The sequence below is a fragment of the Ostrea edulis genome, chromosome 6 (genome assembly GCF_947568905.1).
Source record: "Ostrea edulis chromosome 6, xbOstEdul1.1, whole genome shotgun sequence".
Taxonomy (NCBI): domain Eukaryota; kingdom Metazoa; phylum Mollusca; class Bivalvia; order Ostreida; family Ostreidae; genus Ostrea; species Ostrea edulis.
In genome coordinates, this window is record NC_079169.1 from 58,875,193 (window position 1) to 58,895,709 (window position 20,517).

Below are 20,517 nucleotides of genomic sequence, written 5' to 3' on the forward strand. Positions count from 1 at the left end.
TTGTCACCTTTTGGTAACAATGTAATAATACCATGTCTTTGTGTAATAGAAAGACAGTTATTTTTGTACCCATAATTAATAGACCTAACTACAAAAAGACCAATATACTTCCAAAACATTTTGAAGAATTCCGCAGAAAAACCATCAGATCCTGGGGATTTGTTTGATTTCATTTTGTAAAGGGTATTGGAGGCTTCCTCAATAGTAATGTTACCTTCTAGTGATTCAGATTCTTTATTTGAAAGTTTTGGAACATCTTCAATACCAAGATCATTGTGCAAGTCTATTGTGTTTAAATTGCTTTTCTTGTATAATTGTTCATAGAATGTTTTTGTTTCCCTTAATATTTCTGATTGTTTATAAATTACTCTCCCATCATTACACTCTAATCTTGGTATGATTTTGCAAGTGAAATTTCTAGATTCTAACGTACAAAAATAATGTGATGGTTTTTCTCCTTCTTCAATTCATCTAGCTCTACTTCTTACATAAATACCATGCAACTTATCTTTTCTAATGTTTTCTAATTCTTGCTTTTTACTACACAGTTCATTGATATTGCTGTCACAAACATTTTCTTCTAGTAATCTGATATTTTCTTTTAATTCTTTTTCCTCTCTTTCTTTCTTCTTTTTGATATATGATGCATAAGAGATAGTTTTACCTCTTATTTCTAAAAGTAATGTTTCTAAAAAAAAGTTGATCGTTAATAGAGAAGGAAATGTCTGCATCAGATACATCATGTATGTTATCAAAATTGTATACAGGGATTGCATACTGTTTCTTTACCTTTATAATAATATCATTGATACAATCTAAATAATTTTCATCATAGAGTAAAGAGTTATTAAACTTCCATAACCCTCTACCTTTCTTAAAGTCATTAAAAGATATCTTCAAGGATATCATTGAGTGATCTGACCTTGACCTATAACTAGGTTCTATAGTACACATTTCTAGCCCAGACAAAAGAGTCTCGGATATTAAAAAGAAATCTAACCTACTTTGTTTCAATGGAGTTTTTCTTCTCCATGAGTATCTACGAATATTTTCATGTAGCTGTCTAAATGGGTCTATGTAAGAATTACTTTCCATAATTTCTAAAACTTTATCTCTTGCCTTTGAATTATTAATATATTTGTAGTTATAATAATCCAAGTCTGGGTTTAGAACCAGATTAAAATCACCACACCAAATAATATTACTGCATTTCATATCATCAATGTGATTTTGTATATTTTCAAAAAATAGTGGTGTATCATTATTAGGACCATAAATAGTACAAATTAATACTTCATGACCTTCTATACATGCTTTAAGTATAAAATAATTTCCATCAATGTCACCCTTTTCTATCAGAGGTTTAAAGTCAAAATTATTATTGATTAGAATTGCAATTCCCCTGGAGTTTGTAGAATATGAACTGAAGAAGCACTGGTATCCCCACAAGTTCCTTATTTCATCTTCAGTATCATGTGAAAAATGTGTATCTTGCAAACAATAAATATTAGAGGGCGAAGCCCTCTCACGGCCCGAAGGGCCGTGAGAGCGGAGCTCTCCCTATAGGTAACACGTATATACATGTTTAAAAGGAAAATATAGGGAAATAATGAAAAATTAAACCATACCTAAGGAACTTGAAAAGTTTGGTACTAATGGCGTCGATTCGAATATTATCGCGTGGACATGTATTTCTCCATTTTGAATCTCGTCTACCCTAGTTCACGTCGTTCTGAGATGTTACATAAAATTCGTAAAAGCATGTAAATCTTATTTTCTTAATCATGTATAATCACTCCACGATTAACGCCATGTTTGTTGTTGTGGTTCAAACACTATGTTTGTAAATTTCCTAAATAACGACGCTGAATATGACGTCACAATGTACTGTTTACATCAATTGCGTTATATTTCCCGCGTTCAATATGTAGGCGGATCAAATATCCAAAATTAGGATGCTTTGATACAGTTCCGTCCTCGTGATAACTTCGGTTTGTCTTTGTTCTGTTTTGGATATAGATACCAATGCCAAAATTTGTTTGCTTCGCCCTCAAACACGGTCACGCCGTAAAACATATTACACTCTAAAGCTCTTAGGTAGTTAAATACGTCCTTGCGTTTCGCAATATCACCTAAACCTTGGCAATTTACTGAAATAATTCTAACCATTCAGATTACAAAAGGGAAAAAATAAATAAATAAACTTACTGAGACTAAAGTGATACCCACTGGAACCCATGGAACCATGTTGAAGTTTGTTGACAGAGAAATGGGGATAGAGATAGAAAAGAGAAAGAAGTAGAAATACATATATGTATAATAGAGGGCGAAGCCCTCTCACGGCCCGAAGGGCCGTGAGAGCGGAGCTCTCCCTATAGGTAACACGTATATACATGTTTAAAAGGAAAATATAGGAAAACAATGAAAAATTAAACCATACCTATGGAACTTGAAAAGTTTGGTACTAATGGCGTCGATTCGAATACTATCGCGTGGACATGTATTTCTCCATTTTGAATCTCGTCTACCCTAGTTCACGTCGTTCTGAGATGTTACAAAAATTCGTAAAAGCATGTAAATCTTATTTTCTTAATCATATATAATCACTCCACCATTAACGCCATGTTTGTTGTTGTGGTTCAGACGCTATGTTTGTAAATTTGCTAAAATACGACGCTGAATATGACGTCACAATGTACTGTTTACATCAGTTGCGTTATATTTCCCGCGTTCAATATATAGGCGGATCAAATCCTGCTAACTTCGGGTTGTTTTTGTTCTGTTTTGGATATAGATACTAATGCCAAAATTTTTTTGCTTCGCCCTCAAATACGGTCACGCCGTAAAACATATTATTAAAAGCATTAATATAAAAGTATGGATTTTATTTTAAACATAAAATTATCAAAAGATCATTAAAAAGTAGGGATACTCTGTTCAAATTATTGTGTAAAGTAATGAATTTGATGTTTACGTTCTTGTTTTGAAAGTTGGTTACGTTTGACGTTATGTTTTTTCGTCATTCTACAGTGACGTCACAGTATACGCGGCCTAAGAAATCGCTATCCCATAATGCCTAAGTAGAAGAGTTTGGTTTGTGAGCAAACGAACTCTGGTGGAAGTTTGGGATGGCAGATGTCCAAAATCATTTTTCGTTATGACACCGGAAGTACAATAAATCAACACTAAAGTCTAAATCGATATCGGATGGAATTTTTATTCCCGGATTTTTTTCACTTTGAAGTCAATGTCATCGAGTATATCGAACTTCACTCTCTTTCCTTTTACGTTACCATAAACAGAGCCATTAAAGTACCAAGCAGATGTTATGCTCTCATGGTCTATAAGGCGAACAATCAATTCTCTGTTCTCCTTGGTGACGTCGTCCCCAAGACGAACATTACCCGGCGAGTCCTTCACAGCAGATCTGCATCGCATTATGTTCGCCTTTTTGTCGTTGTTTCTCATCTTCATTAGGATGGGTCTTGGTGCGTATGGTCTGGATCCTGGAATGCGGTGCACCGCCTCAATGTCTCGATGGTCAACTTCCACACCCCCTTCTTTTTCAATGTAGATTTTACTACCTCTACGATGTTTTCTCCTTTTGTTTCTGGGATGCCATATATTTTGATGTTATTTTTTCGACTGTACTGTTCATTGTAATTCGATTTCACTGTGGAAAATGTCGCTAAATCACGGACTTCATTCATTTCTTTTTGTAGATCCCTGTTATTTTTATTTGCCTCACAAATTTTTTCCCGTAGGGTTTCGTTTTCCATCGTTAGTTTATCAACGTCCGTTGTAAGCCTGTCTATTTTTTGTTTTAATTGTGTTTCACGTTTTTCTGCCTCTTTCTCATAACTTTTAAGGAGACCTGTTACAATATTTGTTACCATGGATTCAAGGTCACATGTTTTCACTGTTTTTTGTAAGTTTTCTTTAATTTCCCGTAAGTCAGACCTAATGGCTGCCAACGTTTGATCACTTGATCCAGCAGTATCATCACTTTTCTCGGACAATGTTTTATTTTTTTCCGATCCTTTTCTGGTATTTGCCATAATAACGCACCTGAATTTAAAAGTTCGACAAAGGAGATGCTCAACAAATTTTTTTTAAGGCGCTCTACTACACTGTAGTAAATCGTAAATAGTACTCACGAATAACAGAAATTGGAATAATCCTGTATTCAAAGTACGGTTGCAAGTTTTTCTCGATGTAAAGACTCCTTTTAGATGTTAGAATGTTTGTTTCTCACTTACTTAGAAGTACTCTGCCATAATATTCACTATTTAGTCGTAAATTTCCAAACTTTGTGCTCACGAAAAACGACCTCCTACCTATCGAGCGCCATCTTGAAATCTCGTTTTTCGATGTTCTTAATTTTCCCCCGTAATTATAGAAGTCACTGTTACGACTTTTTGTACGGAAGCCGATAGGTGCCAGGGTATAGAATTAATATTTATTTAACTGGCGGCCGCCACTTAATTTATGTGGCGGCCGCCACTTAATTTAACTGGCGGTCGCCACTTATTATCTGGCGGCCGCCATATAAATTAACTGGAGGCCGCCACTTAATTTATCTGGCGGCCGCCAGTTAATTTATGTGGCGGTCGCCACTTAATTTAACTGGCGGCCGCCACTTATTATCTGGCGGCCGCCAGTTAATTTATATGGCGGCCGCCACTCAATTTAAATCATTTATATGGCTGTCACCAGTTATTCAGTTCCTCTCTCTTTCTCTATCTCTCTCTCAAAATGAAAGGGGTGCAATCCATCCCCTATGCTTAGTAATATGTATGTGATATGTATATATATATATACAATTAAGAGCATTAAATTATTGTTTTTCGATTGTACTGTTGAATGCGTAGAACCACGGGGCTGACCCTCCATTTTTTTGACAACGTTTGAAATTTCTATTATTTTCTACGGAAGCCGATAGGTACGGAAGCCGATAGGTGCCAGGGTATAGAATTAATATTTATTTAACTGGCAGCCGCCACTTAATTTATGTGGCGGCCGCCACTTAATTTAACTGGCGGCCGCCACTTATTATCTGGCGGCCGCCACTTATTATCTGGCGGACGCCATATAAATTAACTGGCGGCCGCCAGTTATTATCTGGCGGACGCCATATAAATTAACTGGCGGCCGCCACTTATTATCTGGCGGACGCCATATAAATTAACTGGCGGCCGCCAGTTATTTTATCTGGCGGCCGCCACTTAATTTATATATGGCGGCTGCCAATTGCAAAAACAATGTAATTTACGGAAGCCGATAGGTGCCAGGGTATAGAATTAATATTTATTTAACTGGCGGCCGCCACTTAATTTAACTGGCGGCCGCCAGTTAATTTATGTGGCGGCCGCCAGTTAATTTATGTGGCAGCCGCCAGTTAATTTATGTGGCAGCCGCCAGTTAATTTATGTGGCAGCCGCCAGTTAATTTATGTGGCGGCCGCCAGTTAATTTATGTGGCGGCCGCCAGTTAATTTAACTGGCGGCCGCCATATAAATTAACTGGCGGCCGCCAGATAAATTAAGTGGCGGCCGCCACTTAATTTATATGGCGGCCGAGACTCAAATTAAATCATTTATATGGCTGTCAACAGTTATTCAATTCCTCTTTCTCTCTCTCTCAAAATGAAAGGGGTGCAATCCCTCCCAATGCTTAGTAATATGTATGTGATATATATATACAATTAAGAGCATTAAATTATTGTTTTTCTATTGTACTGTTAAATACGTAGAACCACGGGGCTGACCCTCCATTTTTTTTGACAACGTTCAATTTCTATTATTTTCACATGCAAACTATAATTATTTTCACATGTGAAATAAGATTAATTGGCGGATTGGCCCCCACCCCACTCTTTTGGTGGTAGTAATGAATGGTAAAAATGTAATAATGAATTAACTGATCAATTGAAGAATGAACGGAGCCCCCTCCCTCCAATTTAGGAGTACGAAATTTGGACAAAAGAGACAATTTAGGTTCCTTTTTCGCTTGTCAACAATTGTAGAAGACAATTTTTCCTCCGACTGTCCCTATGTATACACTTTGAAAAACGATGCTGCGTGTTTGCGTACTATTCTAAATCTTTCCAAAATAATCACTCAGCGATACGAATTACATTGTTTTTGCAATTGGCAGCCGCCATATATGAATTAAGTGGCGGCCGCCAGATAAAATAACTGGCGGCCGCCAGTTAATTTATATGGCGGCCGCCAGATAATAAGTGGCGGCCGCCAGTTAATTTATATGGCGGCCGCCAGATAATAAGTGGCGGCCGCCAGTTAAATTAAGTGGCGGCCGCCATATAAATTAAGTGGCGGCCGCCAGTTAAATAAATATTAATTCTATACCCTGGCACCTATCGGCTTCCGTAAAATTACATACGTACAGCCTAATATCACAGCACAGGTATCTGAATTTTAATCAATAAATAAATCTAAATAGAAAAAAAAATCTATCAACATATGTAAATGTATTTAAGTAATTTATATTGATAGATTCTCCCCCCCCCCCTATTTTCTATTTATTGATTAAAATTCAGATACCTGTGATCATAGGTACATGTCAAATATAGGTATATATATTTATATTTATTCACCAATTAAGAACCCTCAGGGGGCATATACAAATTAACAATTAAACATTATAACTACATGATACAATTTACACGTGTGTACCATATACATTGACATAGGTAGGTATTGAATTATCATCACAATACTGATTGGAAATGTACTGTACAATAAGTGTGCTACATGGGAAGTAAAGTAAAACAATATTATAAAATGTTGTCACAAACACAGATGGTACCAAGGAACGGTGCCTGAGCCAAGTCGATCAGGCTGGCAGTCTTGTACCCTAAGTGTTTGAGACAGCTTATTTATAGTACACACAAAAATAAATACATGATACCACAATATGTACACATGCATACCATATACAGATGTTATATATTCAAGACAGCTTACTTGAGTATTGTATACAATTAAGTATATATACTTGTATATACATATATGTAAATGAACTGTTTGTATTTAGTTTATTATCATTATATATCTCATATTGTGTAACGTGATTGTATGCCAACATGATTGGTGAATCAATATATAACAAGACCTTTGTCATAATTCCGGAAATACTAATAGTGAACGATAACAGTTCTAAAAATAGTTTAAAATCATCTTAGTTGCCTAAGCGCTTCAAGCGAAGATATTTTGGAGAGGTGTATATAAAATTCACTTTTACATTGACGAATCGTATAAGAAACATTAACATGGAATCGGTCGGTAAAATGCAAGATGAAGCTCTGAAAAGGAAAGAACGCCTTAAAGCGTTGAAAGAAAAGAAGAGGACTGAAATATCAGACTCACCAATGCCATCAGAGGAAGAACAATTACCAAAGTACGGCCATTCAAAAGCCAAGTGTTGTGAAAAAAACCCATATTTTTTTCCTTCTTAATCTTTTCGTGTTTTATCATGTGTTGATGGTGCTACCGATAAGCGAGCGCAGCTAGATACATCATACATACACCCTATGTTCTGCTATAATATTGTAGCAGTCAGCCGGGTTCGATCGCCGGTGGCCAGATAGCTCAGACCAGCCCCGGGAACTGACAGGTGAAAATGCCTGCCAGGGGATAAAGATCTTGGGTTGATGTCTTCAGGTTTGAAGACATTTAAGGAGGGAGGAATGTAGTGGTCAGCCAGGTTCGATCGCCGGTGGCCAGATAGCTCAGTTGGTAGAGCACCTGACTAGAGATTCAGGTTGCCTGGGTTCAAACCCCTGTCTGGTCCGTTGCATTTTCTCCCTTCCTGTTACATTATATATATGGTCTGACTGTTGGACCAAGCAAAGCATGGAATGGTCATTAGCGTTCATAATTCGAAGTACTGTAAATTAGAATTCACTTTAAAATATATGTTTATTTTATATATGAAATTCCTCTTGCGCTAAACGCCCAGTAGCATCTAAATTTATGTTAATCAAAAGAGGGAATATATGAGGAGAAATACAGGATCCGCTTAGTCATTTACCATCGGAAATATAACGCTAGCCAACGTAAACTGGGCATTGTGACGTCACATTCAGCCTAGACTTTTTTCTCTTTCAAATCAAACAATTATAAACAACAACAATACATCCCATTTGCAATTTAAAAGACAGTTAAAACTAAACAGAATTCAAAGTGGTAAAAAGGAAAGAGTAAATATATCGTACATTTTTATTTAAAGAAACTCGTAAACTCGTTCATTTATTTAGTTATATTTTTGTTTTTCTATTTGATGATTGGCTAAAAACTGTGACATTGATAATTTGTACCATTCATTTTTAACAAACTGAGTGTTTGATTACAAACTGCATGCCAGTCTCATATTTTTGGCATTCAAAATTAAAACACAAATTACTGTAGAAGCAACTAATGAACCAAACAAAATGGCGACACCCATATGGATCCCAAAATTTTCAGTGAATGTATGTAGAGATTATCTCCATTCATTTGCTGATTTTCTCATTTTTTCTTTTACATACCATACATGTTACCTGTGGAGCCTTCCCGAAGGCCTGTCTGAGCTTCACACAGTATTATACTTCTTTTTGTCGGATATATCAGCAATTCAGCTTTGGAATAAGATAACAACCCCCCCCCCCCCCCCCCCCCCCCCCCCAAAAAAAACTTGCTGCAGCTTTAAAAGAATTTTGTAAAACTATTTGTAAATGTTTTAATATTGCCCAAACCATGTTTGCTACAGGCTTTTCCAGTAAAACAAACTTTATTTTTGTATCATTCACAAATCTTTACATGCATATTCAATGGAAAAACATTACGCAAAAATTGATATCCTTCAAAAACTCTTTAGTGGTGCATTTCATGTAATATGTTTTACGCTGTGATAGTTAAGAGGTGCAAGGCTCTTGTAACATCTGGCAACACTCTGAACTCCCAGGATTGTTAAAGACATTGTTTAATATGGTTACCCTTATCTTATGAGTACTCCCTATGCCAACATAGGGTTTTAGATATGCAACACACCCGAGTGATGATGATTAATTGGTTTTGCAAATAATTCACTGAAGGTTCTGAATAATGAACCATTTAAACAGTAATTATTACTGTGTATCTCAAATATCACGTACTAACAGTGTCTGTATTTTACAGTGACAAAATTATAGTTGTACTAAAGGATGAAGGTAATTTAGAGATGATTCTAATATATATTAATACATAGTGAACACAAAAATCCAACTCCACTTTCAATTTTTTTGTTCCTTTCCAATGTTAAACATTGGTTCTTTTCTCTTCAAAAAGCAAGTATTATCATAGATGAATTGAATGTATTTAAGAAACAAAATTTGACACAGAAATTGACTTATACTGTTTTGTTAAAAAAATGGCTTACATGTAGTGATGATATACAATAGCATGTATTCTTAATGAAGATAAAAGGTACGTGCATTTCATGTATGATATTATATGGAAACATTAATCACAAATGTAGATCTTTTTTTCAGTTTGAAAAAATTTCTTGTTTTCAAATCTAAAAGAAGGGATTAAAATTGCTGTTTTAACTGCTTCTACATTTTGCAATTTGGAGTCTAATTTGCAGGCTTATATCGAATTCTATATTACATCATATGTGTGATATTCATATAGCATTTTATGAAATTTGAAACAAGGAAAGAAAACTGTTAAACCAACTGTCACACTTGTGGTCTATTGACCAGTCAACAGTTTGTAAACTGTTGATTATGTACGCAATCAATAGTCTGCCCTGTTTCCATTGGCTACACAATCATGTGATTCTTGGTCTGCTGCTTTGTTTACGTAATGGCGATGTTCACTGATTTAACTGATGATGAAATACAGAATTTATTAAACACAAAAGATATAATTATTAATTAGGATATTGGGTATGTTTTCTTTTGAATTAATGGATAAGGTGATAAATGATTATGTACGCAATCATGCTGTCCTGTTAAAGTTCAATGTCAACAAACCATGTGCATCTAGTAAAAACAACCTAAAAGAATGAAGGTGTATAACAAAACAGTTATAGACTGTAGTCCTCGGACAACGGCTGTCTTTTGACTCTTGAACGGATCTGTTGCCCTCAGCCTACAGCTTCCGACAACAGATTCATCCTCAGGTCAAACAAAACAGTTGTTGTCCTCGAACTTAGTCAATAATTGTATATTGTTGACCAATTTTGTGGGAGTCTCCCATGTAAGTAAATTGGGACAGTTGGCAGGTGTGCTGACAGATATTATCTATGTATTTTTGTCAGAGAACTGCTTAAATGATGAAGGTGAAAGAATTTATCATTTGATGAAAATTATGTCCAAAATTTTGACACATGAATTATAGGCTTGGTCAGATAATGATAAACATATTTTTTGTTAGATCTAATACATAATTCAAGTGTATTTAAAACCTATTTAAGATACTCATCTAATTTCCTTGCATGTTTGTATGTATTTTTTTAAATTATAGACCTGTGTTTCGAAGTTACAAACCAATGGATGAAAACTTACAAGAATCCAAACTTCCACAAGTGAAGCCATCAGATGGTAAGTTCTGGCTTTATATGGACCATGGATATCGGCCTGGGTAGCTCAGTGGTCAGAGCACCTGACTAGTTATGCAGGGGTCCCAGGTTTGATTCCTGGCCCAGCCATAGATTTTCTCCTTTCCTATATTACATTTGGTGCTGTTGACCACCCCTGGACATCAGGTGAAAGCCCCTACCAGCCTGTCAGGGGCAAAAAGAATCTGGATCGGGTTTTTTTTAGGGTGAAGACAAATTAAAGGAGAGAGAAATGTAGTAGTTAGGGCTTTATATGGACCATGGATATCAGTCTGGATAGCTCAGTGGTTAGAACACCTGACTAGTAATGCAGGGGTCCCAGGTTTGATTCCTGGCCCAGCCATAGATTTTCTCCTTTCCTATATTACATTTGGTGCCATTGACCACCTCTGGACTTCAGGTGAAAGCCCTACCTGCCCGTTAGGGGCAAAAAAATCTGGATTGGAGTTTTTTTTAGGGCGAAGACAAATTAAAGAAGGGAGAAATGTAGTAGTTAGGGCTTGATATGGACCATGGGTATTGGCCTGGGTAGCTCAGTGGTTAGAGCACCTGACTAGTAATGCAGGGGTCCCAGGTTCGATTCCTTGTTCAGCCATCGATTTTCTCCTTTCCTATATCACAGTTCCAAGAAAAAGACCTGAGAGAAAATGAACAGTACATCCTTACAGGAAACATTATGATCAGGAACTACAAAGGAATCTAATTTTCTTCTTACCATCTGAAACCCCCTCAATGACAATACATCAATTAATTGACCAGGGCATAATTTGTCTTGGCAGCTCAAATTTCATCTCCTATTGGATTTTTGACAGTTTTATTCTATTTCTTCTGCAGCAAATATTGCTCTTAGACAACTTTTAAGAGCTTTCATTGTCCACCGGCCAGAGGATTAAAGCTTCATCAATATAGTCGAGCAACTAATTAAAAAATATATTGATTTGGAAATGACCAATTACATTACTATTGTAAATTTTTACTTCAGTTCAGGTTAATTCTTTTCCACAGAATTTGACCCTGCAACATATAGAATGATGATTGTATGGCAGTTTATGAACTTACTTTTTACACATTTGATTAGACTATACTTTTGCCTAATTATTGAATGTATCATTTACTTTATGTCAATGTGGAAGTGTAGAGTTGAAGTTCTATATTTAAATATTTTGGTATTTAAAATATTCTGTTACAATTCTAAACAAATCTTTCTGACTATACTTATTTACTACAAAATTGAACCCCTCTCTTGTTCTTTAATAAGAATATAAGGTATCTGAGTATGCATTTGCCTTCAAACTGGTTCAGTATTTTTTCTTGAGAGAGTTATTGATAGTTCAAATTCATTATGTTTCATTTTTCATTTATAATTAATCCTAATCAGATATTATAAAATTGTAATGATTGATATCTATAATAATTAGTAATGAGCATGTAATTTAATTATTTCCTTAACCTGTAAAACTGAAGTTAGTGCATTACAAGTACATACATAAACTGGTATGTCTTGATTTAAACAAATCTTCCTTTATATTGCAGTCACTGACAAGATCAAATCACATTTGGAAGCTGCAACAGAAGATACAGGTATAGAGGAAGTGGTAAGTGAGAACCAGCTAAATTCCAGAGATTGGTCATTCTCTACCCAGAGTTCCGTGCGCTTCTCGCACTATACCTCTGTCAACGGCTTTTTACAGAAATCTTGTAAAAGTTTCTTTGATCCAACATTTATGTTTTGGACTAAATATTTAGTCATATTATGATAAGTTTTTGGTGCAATCAAATTGATACTTACTGTAAATTGTTTAAAATCGTCGTTTTCTGATCATAAATTTGGAACTACTTCGTAATATGCGTATGAATGTAGGATATACACGGGGTGGAGATTTAAATGTAAACATGGAATCAAAAGTAAGAAAGGCTGAAAAAATACGATAAAACTTGTAAAATAAGAGACAAACAACTAAATGGTAAATATGAACTTATTAAAATGTCAGTTGGCTATGAAAAGAGCCTGATGTATCACCTGTTACCTGAACTTTTAAAGGGAAAGGAAACTGAGAATGATTGTTTATATCATGTGATTATATTGTCACATGATTCCAAGCGTTGACAGAGGTGTGAAGCTTGCGTAACGCGCCCTCTGGTGAGAGAATGGAGATTGGTAAGTAGAAGTGATAAGTGAGAACCAGCTAAATTCCAGAGAATGGTAAGTAGAAGTGGTAAGTGAGAACCAGCTAAATTCCAGAGATTGGTAAGTAAAAGTGATAAGTGGAACCAGCTAAATTCCAGAGATTGGTAAGTGAAAGTGGTAAGTGAGAACCAGCTAAATTCCAGAGATTGGTAAGTAAAAGTGATAAGTGAGAGCCAGCTAAATTCCAGAGATTGGTAAGTGAAAGTGGTAAGTGAGAACCAGCTAAATTCCAGAGAATGGTAAGTAGAAGTGATGAGTGAGAGTGAGAACCAGCTAAATTCTAGAGAATGGTAAGTTGAAGTGATGAGTGAGAACCAGCTAAATTCCAGAGAGTGGTAAGTGGCATTTTCTCACCAGAGGGTGCATTATGCAAATTTGACTTCCACTTCTGTCAACGCTTAGAAAATAGTTCCTGCATCATGTGACAATTTAAATCACATGGTGTAAACATGGTGTAAACAATAGAAATGATGGATAAAAAATTTGCAATCCACACAATGTGACAAGCATGCCACTGAAAACAAGAGTTGTAAAGTAAACAATAGGAAACTGCAAAATGAAGGTTCCTAGTCAAACCAGCAAATGATAGGACGTGCAGCTCACATGCTTTTTTGGTCTGTCTGAATTATGTTGACTTTATAAAATACATCAGATATAGCACTATGATGACTGGAACCGTGTTTGAGTTATACAACTCTTCCATTATCCATAGGTAAATTTTTCCTTACAGCGTAAAATACAATGTGAAATGTTAAACTGTTGTTCTTCTGCCTTTTCTGGACACGTGGGTTTCTTTACTTTTACGTGGAATTTGATGTGTATTCATTTATGATATAATCTGAAGTTTGGGAAAATAAGAGGAGTTCACATGGTGTAATTAAAACAACATTTTTTATCCATTGGATATTTTATTTTTATTACATTATACTGTATCTCATTTTCACCTATATATTTTATGTCATACAAAACTTACAAAAAATGTGAATGAATTACATTTTGTATAGACTAACACTGTTAAGCGAATTCACAATGTGTACAAATCTTCTAATTTGTACCTTGTTTATAGCAATGCCAGCCACATCTATTACTTCACTAGACATATTTCATGTATGATTATTCTGATGATGACCACCACAGTGCTGGAGATTTTTTTTTATTTCTGTTTGTAACTTTAGATCCACGTGTGAGAATCTTCCACAATATTAACTCAAATGTATTGGTTTCCAGTTTTGACTTATTATTTCACTTTTATGTCAAAAAACATCAAGCATATGTTGAATTCATTATTAAAAGTTGTGCAAATATCTTGTACAAAGGCGTAGAGACATGTAAGGGAAGCTAGTGTACAACACTCTCTGGTGAGAGAACGTGAAAGTGCAAGTAGTAAGAGAGAACCAGCAGCTTAGTCCTAGAGATTCAGTAAAGTTGAAAGTGGGAACAGCTTAGTTCTAGAGAATGGAAAGTGAAAGTGGTAATTGAGTCAGCTTCTAGGGAATGGTAAGTTAAGAAAGTAATGAATTGTACACTGGAAGGCCTCCTCAGTTTTACATGTACATGTATTATGAGGATATGATTTATCGATAATGTAGAAATTATCCCATGGTTCAGCAATAAAGTGTTTGATGTTGCATTTCTCTCTTCAGGATCTGATAAACCTGGCCCCCAGAAAGCCTGACTGGGATCTTAAAAGAGATGTGGCCAAAAAGTTGGAGAAGCTAGAGAGAAAGACCCAGCGAGCTATTGCAGAGCTCATCAGTATGTGTCATATGTCAGATATCTGATTATCACAGAGCTTATCATTATCAGTATGTGTGTTATATAAGATGTCACAGAGTTCATCAGTATGTGTGTTATATAAGATATCACAGAGCTCATCAGTATGTGTGTTATATAAGATATCACAGAGCTTATCAGTATGGGTGTTATATAAGATATCACAGAGCTTATCAGTATGTGTGTTATATAAGATATCACAGAGGTCTTCAGTATGTGTGTTATATAAGATATCACAGAGCTCATTAGTATGTGTGTTATATAAGATATCACAGAGCTCATCAGTATGTGTGTTATATAAGATGCACTGAAAATATCAGTAGATGTGTTATATAAGATATCACAGAGCTCATCAGTATGTGTGTTATATAAGATATTACAGAGCTCATCGGTATGTGTGTTATATAAGATATCACAGAGCTCATCAGTATGTGTGTTATATAAGATATCACAGAGCTTATCAGTATGTGTGTTATATAAGATATCACAGCTTATCAGTATGGGTGTTATATAAGATATTACAGAGGTCTTCAGTATGTGTGTTATATAAGATATCACAGAGCTCATCAGTATGTGTGTTATATAAGATATCACAGAGCTTATCAGTATGTGTGTTATATAAGATATCACAGCTTATCAGTATGGGTGTTATATAAGATATTACAGAGGTCTTCAGTATGTGTGTTATATAAGATATCACAGAGCTCATCAGTATGTGTGTTATATAAGATATCACAGAGCTCATCAGTATATGTGTTATATAAGATATCACAGCTTATCAGTATGGGTGTTATATAAGATATTATAGAGGTCTTCAGTATATGTGTTATATAAGATATTACAGAGCTCATCAGTATGTGTGTTATATAAGATATCACAGAGCTCATCAGTATGTGTGTTATATAAGATATCAGAGAACTAGGGCTGCAACGGGTACCCAAAATAACCGAAAACCGCGGGTCGTGTTGTTCGGGTTGGGTTCAGTTCCATTTTTCTGTATTTTGGTTCGGGTTTGGTTTTTAAAATAGAATCATTATGTCACCAAAATCCTCAAAGGTGGCTGTATTTTGATCAATTGTTAAATGATGGCATTGTCGACAAAACTGTCAATAATAACAGTATATGTAAGATATGTCAGACGCATTGAAAATATGCCACAGGAGCAACATTGTCAATGACAAAACATTGAAAGCATGGATGGAAACGAGTAGAAGTGACAATGCTGTTTCTAGTACCATGGATGTCGAGTGTAAACCTCAGTCCACGTCCCCGAGTAATTATTGTGACCAAATACAATAAAGGTTTTTGATTTTAACTGTATATTAGATTCTTAAAATAGTTATATAGACCCGAACCGAAATACCCGAACCTGAAGTAAAAAATTTAGAACCGACCCGACCCGAAAATTTTTGCAACCGTGACAGCCCTACACAGAACTTATCCGTAGGTGTGTTATACTTAAAAATCTTCTTCTCAAGAACCACTTGGTAACAAAACTGGAAAATTACATGAAAGTTTTACATACAAATATATAGGGAAATAATTAAAAATCTTTTCAAGAGCCACTTGGCCAGAAATGTTTAGATTGGTATGAAAGCTTTCTGACAGTGCAGATTAAAGTTTGTTCAAGTCATACTCCCCACCGGGTTTAGAATGGGGCCACAATAGGGGATCAAAGTTTTACATGTGAATATATAGGGAAAATCTTTAAAAATCTTCTGAAGAACCACTGGGCCAGAAAAGTTCAAATTTAAATGAAAGTTTCCTGACATAGAACAGATTCAGGTTTGTTCTAAATCATTACCCCAGGGGTAGGGTGGGGCCACTATAGGGGATTAAAGTTTTACATTCGAGTATATAGGGAAAATCTTTAGAAAATTTCTCAAAAATCGCTGGGTCAAAAAAGTACAAATTTACATGAAAGCTTCCTGACATAGAATACATCCAAGTTTGTGGAATTCATGGACGGTCCCTGAGGGCAGGTTGGGACCACAATATGTGATCAAAGTGTTACATGCTGATATACATGTATAGGTAAAATCTTTAGTAATATTTCTTGAACTATTTAAGCTAGGGCTTTCATATTTTGCATGTACATTTCAAATTTTTGAAACTTGTGACCTTGACCTGGAAGTTTGACCTACTTTTAATAAAAACCTGACTTATAAAATATGTCCTGAACTATCTAAGGTAGATCTTTCATATTTTGTATATATATTTCTTATGGTAAGACCTTTCATTTCATATCATGATCTTTGACCTTGTGACCTTGAACTTAAAGTTTGACCTACTTTTAATAAAACATAACCTACTGAATATATTCGGAACTATTTTTGGTGTGGCTTTTTCATATTTTGAATATAGATTCTAAATGGCAAGACCTTGTACACAATGATCTTTGATCTTTTGACCTTGGAGTTTGATCTACTTTTTGCTCACCTGAACTGAAAGCTCAAGTGAGCTTTTCCAATCACCTGTTGTCTGTCCGTTTGTCAACTTTAACTATTTTGACTTCTTCTGCAGAACCACTACACCAATTTCAACCAAACTTGGTGAAAAGCATCCTTGGCTTTCAAGTTTGTTCAAATGAAGGGCCATGCTTCCTTCAAAGGGGAGATGATCACAAAAATGGGGTGGGGTAATTTAAAACTATTCTCAAGAACCACTGGATCAGAAGAGCTGAAATTTACATGAAAGCTTCCTGACATAGTGGAGAATAAAGTTTGTTAAAACCATGACCCCCAGGGGTAGGTTGCGGCCACAATATGGGGGTCAAAAGTTTTACATTCAAATATATAGGAAAAATCTTTAAAAATTTTTTTCTCAAGAACCATTGGGACAGAGAGGTTTACATTTACATGAAAGCTTCCTCATATAGTGCAGATTCAAGTTTGTAACATTACCTTCCTCGGGGGTATGATGGTGCCACAATAGGGGATCTAAGTTTTACATACAGACATATAGGGAACATCTTTAAAAATCTTCTTCTCAAGAACCACTGGGCCAGAAAAGTTGAAGTTTACATAAAGGTTTTCTGACATTGTGCAGATTCAAATTTGTAAAAATCATGGCCTCTGGGGGTAGGTTGGGGCCACAATAAAGACCAAAGTTTTACATGCGAATATATAGATTGTCATTTGAAAGACTTCTGTAAGTTTGCTGATACTGTGTAAAACCTAAATGTGTATGTATAAAAAGCAGACAGGGATTTATAAAATTTGAATTCTGCAACCTTAGGGTTTTGACTCTAGGGTAGGTCTAGTTAGAATAATCTAACTGTGTCTCGGGACAGGCCCTCACTACAGTTAGAATGCCTCCCATATACCCGTAATATAGTTAGAATAATCTAACTGTGTCTCTGGACAGGCTCTGACCGGTCAGTAGGACATTGTCACTTTAACGATAGAACATTCTATCTAGGTAGTGTTAATATAACATTAATTACTTAAAGTCTCTTTCATCAGTATGGGCACTTTCGGGGGACATTAGGTTTTAAGAACTCATCTTGCTTTATACTGCTGCTGAATATTATAAATTAGCTTATGTGTGCAAAACAGAGACATTATTATTATAGATTCCATAGCGGCAAGTACATGTAATACTTATAATTGATACTCGAGCGACGGATAAGGCCCACGGACCTCTTGTATGATATGAATAATATTTCTACTCAATGGTATCCCAATAAATTTGATATGCAGGATCGAAACATATTTAAATACAGCAAAAATATTAAATTATTGTAAATGTCATTCAATGATATTAACTTCTCTAGTCATGCAGAGTGACAGATATCTTTAAAATATGGCGTTATTTTACAGGAGAACGTTTGCAGGCCAGTAATGAAGATTTGGCACTTGCTGTGAATGCAGCCACTGCTGATACGCGAAATGAAAACGACGATGACGAAGATTGACGGACAAATGTGGCAGAGATGGACACGCATTAATTATTGACTAATGAAAGAGAGATAACTCTTGTCAAAGTGGCGAAGATGTAACCCACGATGCAAGAAAGACAACTCTACCGTGTGTTAAATTTCAACGAATGCGCGGCAAAGCAAACTGCGATGGTCGTAAAGTGATTTAAAAGAGTGTATTCGTGAAATATGTGTCACTTATAAGTGTTCATCATGTAAACTCTTTATACAGAGAAATTTTACACTGAGAAACAGGAAATGATTTTTATGCGCGATAAATGATGAAAACGGTAACAATAAACTTTATACACCTTAGCTGCTTTGTTGTGATAATAAAAGCTATATGATATTCATTTACATCTTGATCTATATATATACGAAAAAGAAGGACAAAGCTATATAGCGGTCATTGGAGCAAAAGTGGAATAAATAAAATGGCTACAAATCCAACCATTATACAAACATGCAATTTACGGCGCAACGTTTTTCTGTGCACGGTTTTGATATTATTTTATTCTATATATGATATCTCCTTTTTAAATTGCCGTTTCAAGAATTTGATATCAAAGAATACATATTTCCCCAGTATACTTTTAACATTAATACTCCATTCAAATTGAAAACTCTTGGGAGAGTATAATCTGATTGTATAATGTAAAATTTATTGTATAATGTTATGATAGCACAGGCACTTGTTTCTGTAAATAACTTACGACCTCTGTATACTAATAATAACACGTGTTATTATTAGTATATAGAGGTCGTAAGTTATTTACAGAAACAAGTGCCTGTGTATGATAGACCTGATTACATACATTTTTTAAATACCGGTATAAGATTACGAAGTGCATTAACCAAACTTTTTTGACTTGATATACTCAGTAATAGCATTTTCTAAAAGAATTATAGAAAGCAATTGTGAAATGCATGGAATATTTATTTGACAGAAAAAAATGACAGGTGTGCAATGACCTTGTTTTGGGTTATAATGACCTGATCTGATAAAACATTCGATTTAAGGCATTTTGTTTTGAATTTCATTTTTTTTTTTTACTTCTTTCTTGTAAAATATAACATATTTGAGGTGTACAATTAATTAAGTTTTGATACATATTTCGTTTCTTGTTCAGAGGCGCTTTTGAATTTTACAAGGGGTGTACTGCCCTGGTTTTCTGTTGACCTGCTAAGGCTTTGTTCGCGGATTAGCTATGCTATCTCGCAGAATTAGAAGGTTTTGTTATATTAAAAAGTTTAAATGCAATTAGGTATAGACAATAGGACGCGCTTCATAATTAAGTATGCCGGTATGAAACGTTGACGTTCTTGCCCTCGTATATTTTCAAAAATGTTTATTGATTACCTATGTTTTCATATCCCCCATAATACACATACTCCCTACACCTTTATTCCTCGTGTCTTTCTTTTGTAATGTACCTGTAACTTGTTTATTACAGGTTTGAAAGGTTCGTGCTTTTATCGAGAAATATATTACATTGATACGGCATGGTAATCATCATTAATCAAACATTAGTAAATGTAAATAGTTTGGATTTTTTATGCTTGGGAATTACATAATGTTTTTCGGCAGATTTACCGCGCTTTTTCAAGTCAGTGAATTAAAAGTAAATGTGTAATTGGTTCTTATCCCCTTTCTCAACTCCCCAACAAACAAAAGACAAACACACACTTTCGTAGATATCTATCATATCCCTGGATTGATAATAAATTTACTTGTCCAAATATTTAAATTAGTAAGTGCGCCATGGCTCTACATAAATATTTTGTATGACCCAAAGCGATGTACGCATTTCATGCTGGAAACCTTGAATATAGTGGATGGCTTCAGTCTGTCGCAATATCTATTATTTTATTTTATAAATATATAATGAAATATAATATCACAATTCACAAAGGTGAGAAGTCTATATAGATATTGATTAAGAAACAGCAAACACCGGATGTTAATGAATTATTCTGGTTCATAAAACATGCATGTCAGACTTTGCATCAATGAGTGTGGGTTGGGATAATCGAC

General features: G+C 35.1%; 1 protein-coding gene across 1 annotated transcript; it reads left to right on the forward strand.

Moving 5' to 3' along the window:
* Positions 1–7,219: 7,219 nt before the first annotated feature.
* LOC125647862 (coiled-coil domain-containing protein 12-like) lies at positions 7,220–18,835 on the forward strand. Its single transcript, XM_048874682.2, has 5 exons — positions 7,220–7,419; positions 10,509–10,585; positions 12,136–12,197; positions 14,434–14,545; positions 18,385–18,835. The coding sequence occupies exons 1-5, from the start codon at positions 7,292–7,294 to the stop codon at positions 18,477–18,479; spliced, it is 474 nt and encodes a 157-aa protein (XP_048730639.1). The 5' UTR covers positions 7,220–7,291; the 3' UTR covers positions 18,480–18,835.
* Positions 18,836–20,517: the final 1,682 nt, after the last annotated feature.

Excerpts from the sequence above, each read along its gene's own strand:
- LOC125647862 (XM_048874682.2), top strand. The coding sequence starts at position 7,292 with ATGGAATCGGTCGGTAAAATGCAAGATGAAGCTCTGAAAAGGAAAGAA. Across the intron at positions 10,586-12,135 it reads ACAAGTGAAGCCATCAGATG|TCACTGACAAGATCAAATCA; the intron begins GTAAGTTCTGGC and ends TTTATATTGCAG. Across the intron at positions 14,546-18,384 it reads AGCTATTGCAGAGCTCATCA|GAGAACGTTTGCAGGCCAGT; the intron begins GTATGTGTCATA and ends GTTATTTTACAG.